Below are 9,140 nucleotides of genomic sequence, written 5' to 3'. Positions count from 1 at the left end.
ACTAGCGACTCCGATCCGCTGGGTCTGGTTCCGGAGCCACAAGCAACAGCCACCACACCGAGCACATGCAGGCACGTAATAACGCAGGATGCATTGTCCTCGTCAGCTCATTTCATCAGTGCAGCAAAGCACATCGATAGAAAGTGTCTCCTAAGACAATGACACTGCAGTCCATATGTAGTACAGCTGGAGGTGAGTGGATTTGAAGAACATAAAGGCAGGGTGTCCTTCCTTCGCTTTCTTCCCCAAGTCGTGCGGATCCCTCGGGGTCGCCGCCTCTTATGTTGGATATCTCTTCTTTAAGCTGGCTCCCACTGGAGGACTGATGTCCAGGGAAGAGTGAGAAGTGCTCATTCTTCCCTCCACCTTTCCTGTGCGCCCCTGCTCCTTGTGCTGGAATTCTGCTGCTCCCTGGGGGACTTGAGTGGTGTTTTGGTGAACGGCTCCCCCTGCTGGTCACTTGAGGAAACGGCGCTAAAGCGTCGCGCCATTTATAAAGACATCAATACAAGTTAAGTCAAGTCAGCGGGCGATTCAGCGAAAAGCCATAGGTTTATAGTTGCTTGCAATTTTAAAATGCTCTATATTCACAGATCCAGAGCCATTTTCACTTGGGAAATACGTATAATGAGTTCAGGGCTGCTCCCACCAACCAAGTTCTACAGAGCTTTACATTTTCGTGAACCAAAATCATCCTTTATCATAGAGTCTATGAGAGTAGTGCACTGACTCACTGTAAGGGTTGGACTTGGACTACTGGCACATTCTTGTGACCTCAGATGTGTGGTCAGAGTCCATGTTATTGTTACCATAGCTATGACATCCTTATTCCCCTGAAACCTTTTTTCCAAGGTCGACTGATTGATGGAGCAACTTTACGAGATTACTTACGCACAACTTGGCACAAGCTACTACAGCAAGAGTGGTGGGATTCGGACTTTTTGTAACGCGTTAGATAGTCCCAGAGACAACACTACCGGCTCTCCCCGTATTATATTGAAAATAATATATTTTATAACATGTATTTCCTCGGTGTGTAGAAACAAGTTTCTTAGAGCACGAGCCCAAAACGCGTCAGCGCCTCCAGCCTTTTTTTTCCCTTCGCCATCTCTTTAAATCGAGGCTGCGGCTTTTCCTGCTTGCGTCATTTCCGGCGGGACACGCGCTTCCTTGTTTACGTGCGCGAAGCGCTCGCAGCAGCAGCAGGGTGTCGTCCAGCGTCTGCTGCCGGTCGCTGCAATCATTGGCAATGGGAGAGGACGGGGACGGAGAGATAATCGAGCATCACGTCAACGAGGAGATGGAGAAGAAGAGGCGCTTCGCCCGGCGGCCCGAGTCTTTCCTGGAGAGTCTCACTCTGTCCGAGAGGGAGGGACACAGCAGCACGCAGTCCTCGCACCGGCTGCTGGCGTACAGCGACGCGCTCATCTCCATCATCGCCACGGTCATGGTGGGATCCGCGGTCGGAGCGCCGCAGCGTCCCTGTCTCTCTGCCGCTCGCTGACACATCGTCGTGGACACCGATTGCCAATCGCTGTCGCTGACTGCCACCCGCTGACATATTTGACACAGATTGCCAATTACTGTCACTCACTGCCTTTGACTCGTACTGTCACTAACTGCCAATCACTGCTGCTCACTGATTGCCACCCACTGTCATTGACTTCCATCCACTGGCGCTAACTGCCATTCACTGCCATCCACTGACACCCACTGTCACTGACTGCAACCCACTGACACTCACTATCACTGACTGCCATCCACTGACGTATTGACACCGATTTGCCAATCACTGTCACTGACTGCCACCCACTGAATGCCACCCACTGACACTCACTGCCACTGACTGCCATCCACTGATATATTGACACAGATTGCCAATCACCGTCACTCACCGCCCTTCATGACCCGTATTATCACTAACTGCCAATCACTGCTGCTCACTGATTGCCACCCACTGTCATTGACTTCCATCCACTGGCGCTAACTGCTACCCACTGACGCTCACTGTCACTGACTGCAACCCACTGACACTCACTGCCACTGACTCTCACTATCACTGACTGCCATCCACTGACATATTGACACTGATTTGCCAATCACTGTCACTGACTGCCTTTCAATGACCTGTACTGTCACTAACTGCCAATCACTGCTGCTCACTGATTGCCACCCACTGTCACTGACTTCCATCCACTGGCGCTAACTGCCACCCACTGCCATTCACTGCCACCTACTGACACTCACTGACCCATACTGTCACTGACTGCCAAACACTGTATCTCACTCCCGCCGACTACCACTCACCCAGATACTAGGGGGGATGCTGCACTTCACTGTTTGTTCTTGATGACTGCAGTGTGTTGGCCTGGGGGTTGTAATGCGTTGATAGTGTCACAGGAGCAGTGAGGGGGTGGGGCAAGGGTGTGCCCCCCACCCCCCAGTGTTGAAGCCTAATATACTTCACCAGTATTATTTTATAACTCCACTGAATGCAATTGATGAACATTTTTTGGTCCCCCAGGACTTGATAAGTTTTTAGTCCCCTGGACACTATGTCCCCTGTTAGTCCATCTTTCATTTCACAGGTCTGAAATGTCAGGATGTTCCCAAAATCCTCCAGTAAACGCACCAGTGACACTGCAGCATTTCTTCTTTGCAGGACCGGTTTTTATCATCAGTGGTTTGTTGTGGTGACAGTTATTTTCCTTTTCAGATATTGCCTGTTGCACACACAAAAATTCAAGACAACGAGGTAAAAATATTATGTATGTATGTATGTATAAATATTAAAGTAGGTCATACTGTCATACTGCAGTCTAAAGGTCTTGGGTTCAAATCCCACTTCTCTGATAGTACCATTGATGAAGGTACTTTGAGTTTATAAAGTAAGAATACCTCACTGTATAAACTGGTACATCATTGTTTAGCATCTAACACTGTAAGTTGCCATGTAGAAATGACTCAACCGCTTAGCGATCCATAGTAATAATTTTCCCATATCATTTGTTTGAAGTACAGGGGATATAATTTAGATTGTTCTAGAATCAAAAGTGTTCAGGAGTGCTGTGTGACTCAACAACCTTTTTTTCCATTTATTAGGAATTAAGGGAGAGTTTGCAGCAGCATCTCACCACAAAGATCGCAGTCTATCTGATGACATTTTTAATAGTGACTGTTGCATGGGCTGCTCATATCAGGTAAGAACTGTTCACCACCTACATGAAATCAACATTATTTCAAAGGCAGGTGTTGGAGATAAATCAACACTTCATATCTCAACATCTGAAGTAAATGAACACTAAGTGTCATAAAATTCTTTTTTCTCACAGATTATTCCAAGTAATAGAACGTATTGATGACTGTCTTGCACTTTTAAATCTTGTAAGTATAGGTCCAGTGGACTGGGAGTGTGCCACTTTGGCATTGCTATCATTAAGCATCTACTTTAATGCAATTATGACAATGACGATGATGTCCGTCCATCCATCCATCCATCCATCCATCCATCCATCCATCCATCCATCCAATTTCAATAACTGCTTGTCCCGAGAAGGACCACAATGATCCAGAGCCTACCCCTCAGAAGCATTGGGTACAAGGCTGAAGGGGGTACACCCTGGATGGGATGTCATTCCATCGTAGGGTAGTGACACATACACACACACACACACACACACACACACACACTGATTCATTCACACACTGAGGACAATTTAGAGTTGGCAATCCCCCTGAACTGTATGAGGAAACCAGAGCACCCGCAGAAAACCCACACAGACACGGGAGAACATGCAAATTCCACACAGACTGATCAAACCCACATTCTCTCACATCATCCAGTTGCGACTTCCTGTGCCATCACAACAATAACCAAGCAGTAGTAATTTTGAATATTTTATCAGTTATTCATGATGCATTATTTGTAATATGACTTGTGCTCTTTTCCTTCAGGCGTGTATGATGCTGATTACATTCCTCCCGTATACTGTGAGTGCTATACATGTTTATACTGTTTATCTTAAAAGGAGCAGAAACACAATCACATGACCTCCAGTGGCACACTGAGAAGTGTGTAACCTTTCATTCACCTAATTTTATCAGCGATAAATCGTACGCTCGCCTGCCTTAGACGGTCGCGGCCGTTCCGTTTTCCGCACGATAGCGTGGTACTCTTTGCTGAAACAAAACATCTTAATTCCTCCTCTAGTTCTCCTTGATGGCTGCCTTTCCAGAAAACATCCTTGGAATTCTGCTGTTCTGCAGCTGTGTCGTCGTGATTGGTCTGATACAGGTACTGCGGAGCCGATGCCGCACATCGGCTACGGACGGTGGTATGGTCTGTCTGCAAAGGCCTGCGTCCGTAACCGCGAAACGATACTTTCCTCTCGGCAGGCGCTCATCGTTTTGTATGGATTTAGCCGACCTCATCTGCTCAACGACCAGATACAAGGGTCTCAAAACCAGACCTTTTATAAGCACCACATCTTGAAAGTCATTTTACGAGTCCCTGCTTTCTGCTTCTTCGCCGGTGTTTTTGCCTTCATCTATCCCCCACTGGTGAGTGGCACTTCACACTGGTAGCAGCACTGCTTTTCATCTAACGGAATGCCTATTTATAGATTGCAGTTGAGTCCTAGAGAAAGTCTTAAGTCGCTTCTAGAGCATCGCTGGGGGTGTGCGGATTTTAAAAAGAAAACCACGTAGATTTCCGCAAATTAAATTCTCAGCTCAGTGTTATTTCATTTGAAAATTTGATTTTAATTGCATGAAAAGCCCCGGGTGATTTGCATCACGCTTCATGGCCAGTTTAAATTGAATAGGCTAAGGAAAGTGGTCACGTTCGATCAGAAACGATAACTCTTTCTCCCCGGAGGGGCGTTTTGAAGTTCCCTTTTTTTTGTGTTTCTCCCCATTGTCTTGCAGTCCTATGTTCTGCTGGCTGTCGTCATCTTCTTTCCTTACATCTCCCAGTTTTTGCAGTGGTGTTACAGTAAAGCTTTTGGTAAGGAAAAAAAAATACAGGTTTTACTCTCTAAAAAACCTATAAATTCATATATTCTACAGACAAAAATATTTAATATTTATTCCATTTATGATAATGTTGCTATTTCCAGGTGTTTCTTCACTCTGTTGATTACAGTGCTAAGTACAGTTCTGTTAATGACTCAGTGAAAATACACTGCTGAACTTTAACTTTTGGAAATCAGCTGTCCTACAGAGGTGAGGGGGAAAGGTGTGATTAGATTACAGATGAACTTGTACCTAATTAGAAAGTGCTAGATCATAGACCCAATATAATGAAAATACTGGGGTCTCGATAGGCTCGTTTATATTAACATTTAGTGTGTGTGTGTGTGTGTGTGTGTGTGAGAAAGTGAGAGAGACAGCCAGTGGTCATGTCTAGTGGATATGATTATTAGTAATTCCACATTATATTGTGCAGAGCAATGTCTACAGTCCATGATGGTATTTAAAATCACACCTTGAGGAAACCGCTGGTAAAAGAATAGAAGATAGAAGAGTTTCACATTTTAAGAAAGGTTTCTTCATTTTCAGATGTTATGTAAATTTTATTTATTTTGCTTTTACCGAATAAAAAGCAGACTGCATGGTGGATGTGTGTGTATTTTCAGGCCAAAGTGAGGAAACGTCTGACCCCATGCTCTTCTACTCGTACCACCCCAACGAGCCTCTCAGCAAAGAGCGAGTAGAAGCGTTCAGCGATGGGGTGTATGCCATCGTAGCCACATTGCTCATCTTAGACATATGGTAAGTCAACTGCTGCTCCCCGTTCTTGTCATTTACCCTTCGTTTCTGATACATCATGATACGCGTTCAAATCATTTCATACATTGGAAAAACTGAGCTGCAACAAGTTCTTAAGCTGGAAGAGAACTCGATGTTTTTTACCTTGAGCCATAGCCACTACATTCAGCCTAAGCAAATCGGTACGGAGGACCTGACCTTAGAGAAGCAGCTGTTTGATTTGATGTGTTCCTCTTTGGGCACTGCATGGGTAGTCTTCTGTTTACCTTAGTGAGCACTTCCACAGTAAAGGGACTGTTGTAACAACATGACCAGACCTTCAGGACCACGTTTTGACCATGTTTCGCCTCCCCCATGTGCCATTGGGGTGTGCAGTGAGGACAATGTGCCAGACCCCATGGAGGTGCAGCAGAGGTTCAACAGCAGCTTGGTGGATGCCCTGCAGGAGTTTGGCCCCGAGTACCTGGCTTACTTTGGCTCCTTTGCCACCGTGGGCCTGCTCTGGTTTGTCCACCACTCGCTCTTCCTGCATGTGACCAAGAGCACCCGACTGATGGGCCTCCTCAACACCTTCTCCCTAGCCTTCGTGGGTGGCCTGCCGCTGGCCTACCAACTCACCCACGAGTTTCCCCGCCACTCTCACAACGAGCTGGAGGCCATCCAGATCAGCTGTGTCATTATCTTCTTTGCTGGCCTTTTCCAGCTTGCCATCTGGGTGGCGGCACTCTTTAACCAGCGGGAAACGTTGCACCCGTATGTGCACTACGGGGGGCAGGATCACACCTTCATGCTCGCAAAGCTAGCGGTCTACCCATGCGTGGCATTGGGGACCTTCTTCGTAACCTGCGTGCTGAGCCGGTTCAGTGCCCCTGTCTTCCACCTGGCGCAGATCGGTGTTCCGCTTGCCTTCCTGCTGCTGCGCCTCCTGGTGAGGGCTGCCCTGGCAGTGCTCCGCTGGTTCTTCCGCCCGTCCCACCCCGCCGCCCCTTTCAGCGATGTGCTCACCTAGCTCGGAGGCTGATGCACAGTGGCATCAAAAGTCCTTTCAGGGCATTGATGGTAGAAAGGAAAAGGTGGCATTCGGGTATTGTTGGCACGCAGAGCGTTTTACCGCACATAATTTCCTGCCAGTTGCACTTCCTTATTTTCCTCTAATACATTTTTTTAAACAGGGCGGCTTCAAAGCTTTAAATTAGAATTAAAAAAACGAAGCCATTTGTTTCCTCTTGAAACGTTAAAAAATTAATTTGCTCATAATACAACCATACAAAAACTTTGGGCACCCAAAAGTGTAAGAATATGAATATGAATATCGCATGAGAATAACCACACAACTAACCAAATGCATCTGTTGTCCAAAGTCTGATGGCTCATGTCTCGGACCAATAATCTACATACTTTTTCATTTCAGAATTCAAGTGTTGCATAGGAATGATACCTTAACTTATATTTTGCCTTATTTAATTTTTAATTTAACTGACCAATGAATTTTTCAAGGACCTTTGGAAACACCAATAGATGGTACTGTGAAAGGAAAAGGTGCATTTAACAGAAGGCGTCCAGGCGCTGGAAATAATAAATAATAGATACTGAACATGTGTGACTAATGACCCTAAAAACTAGTTGGAAGAGAGCGTCTCAGGTTTTTCCAAGAAATAGTCTCCGTCCAAACGTACAGTTTTAGGATACATTGGGGAAGCATGATTAAGCCTTAAGGGGGGGTATGAGGCAGTGATTGATGACACAGGTATCCCCTTCTGTCACTATGGGAGTAGGTGGAAAATGGAGCAGACCACTGTAGTGTGTGAAAGTCTACGGCAGGGAGGTGTTTGGAGAACAGCAGGGTATTTGAGGTTAGTGTACTTGAGGGCTCTGATCAGCCACATGGTAAACCTTCATCTGCACTTCATCCCATTGTTGAAAAGTGGAATACATTTTATTTCCCTTATTTCATCTGGAAATGGAATGTAGTTGTGCAGTTGCCTAGTTAGATGATATATACGAATACAAGGGGTCAAGTGGTTGATCTGTAAGGTTTTTCAATGACTTTAGCCTGAAGCACTAATAGATCAGTCTTATTATGAGTGTATAGTTGTTCAGAATGGATATCTGAATATTTTGCATTTCAAGTAACAGTAATTATAACTGTGCTGATTACAAAATTAAACCTGGGAAACACTAGGGTTTAGTTCTGGTCCAGGTGGTCCTCCACTTACAATATGTGTAACTTACAACTCGGCTCGACTTTCGACAGCCTTCCTGTTAACCTCATAATATCGAGTCCCAACATTTGTTCGTAATGTCTAACAACGACCACTCTGTCCTTTGAAGGATAACGTTGGTTGGCCGGTGCTGCCGCAAGGTAATTTCTTATTGACTTACTATGTCTGTCAGTCATTGTTACTGTTATGCATTTACAAAAGCACTTTTTATTTTATTTTTTTTATCTACAGAATGTTTTGTCTGTCATTTCATTCAAGTTACCTTTTATTTAAAATGACTAGAAAGCAAAAAAGTGAGTATTGAAAAGAAAAATGAAAGATCTAGAAATAAGTGAAAATAATACATCTTGAAAATATTAGAATGTATATACATTAAATAATGTATAGTACATTTATTCTGTTCTGTATTACTATTACTTTAACATAAATAATGTGTGAAATAAGGAAAAAAAAAACAAACATTCATGCATTGTTTATACATCCTTCTGGTTAATTTAATGTAACTGGATTTTTGACTAATTTATAACAGGGTTGTCAGTACAGAACCCCATCGTGTGTTGAGGACCATCAAATTAGATCACATTTGGTAGCAATCACTGTGAAAATGTTTTGAATGGAAATGTTTAATTCATAGACTTTTCTATACATTGTTACTTATTTGCTGGTTTCATGACATCATGAACAGCTGTTTCAAAGTGAATTAGAAGCCCTATAGTAGAAAGGAGGTTATATTGCATATAAGTATATTGCATTTAGTCAGTTTTTGATATCAAGGTACCCACGGTACTCAAGTTTTGCACTTCTTTTTTATATTTAAGTACCTATATATAATTAAAAATGCACTGAAAGTAAACAGTAAATTGTGCGCTTAAACAATTTTGAAGACGTGAAAATGTTAGCATTTGACTTGTCACAGTTAAATAGAAGAAAACGTGTAAAGAAAAATTTATTATATTAGTTAAATATCAGTTTCAAAAACAAGTTGAGCATTTGTATTTAATGGATTTATATCTGTTGTGTTTAACAAGTGTGTTCAAGATGAAGCTGGACTTGTTTGGACAGACAGTGAATGTAGGTATATTGGTTGTATATCAAAAGTATCTGCCCAATTTTTATTGTTTTCATTCATATTCTTGAACTTTTTTATAC

The 9,140-nt window shown here is 43.7% G+C and overlaps 1 protein-coding gene across 1 annotated transcript; it reads left to right on the top strand.

Annotated features, from left to right (window-relative positions):
* Positions 1-1,021: 1,021 nt before the first annotated feature.
* tmem175 (transmembrane protein 175) lies at positions 1,022-8,189 on the top strand. The gene is made up of 10 exons (XM_018736885.2): positions 1,022-1,450; positions 2,717-2,755; positions 3,103-3,200; positions 3,333-3,384; positions 3,955-3,990; positions 4,211-4,294; positions 4,396-4,560; positions 4,927-5,005; positions 5,637-5,772; positions 6,145-8,189. Exons 1-10 carry the CDS (start codon positions 1,250-1,252, stop codon positions 6,776-6,778), a joined length of 1,524 nt encoding a protein of 507 aa, XP_018592401.2. The 5' UTR covers positions 1,022-1,249; the 3' UTR covers positions 6,779-8,189.
* The last annotated feature ends 951 nt before the right edge of the window (positions 8,190-9,140 follow it).

The sequence above is a fragment of the Scleropages formosus genome, chromosome 6, assembly GCF_900964775.1.
Source record: "Scleropages formosus chromosome 6, fSclFor1.1, whole genome shotgun sequence".
NCBI lineage: Eukaryota > Metazoa > Chordata > Actinopteri > Osteoglossiformes > Osteoglossidae > Scleropages > Scleropages formosus.
This window is presented reverse-complemented; position numbering and strand designations above follow the sequence as displayed.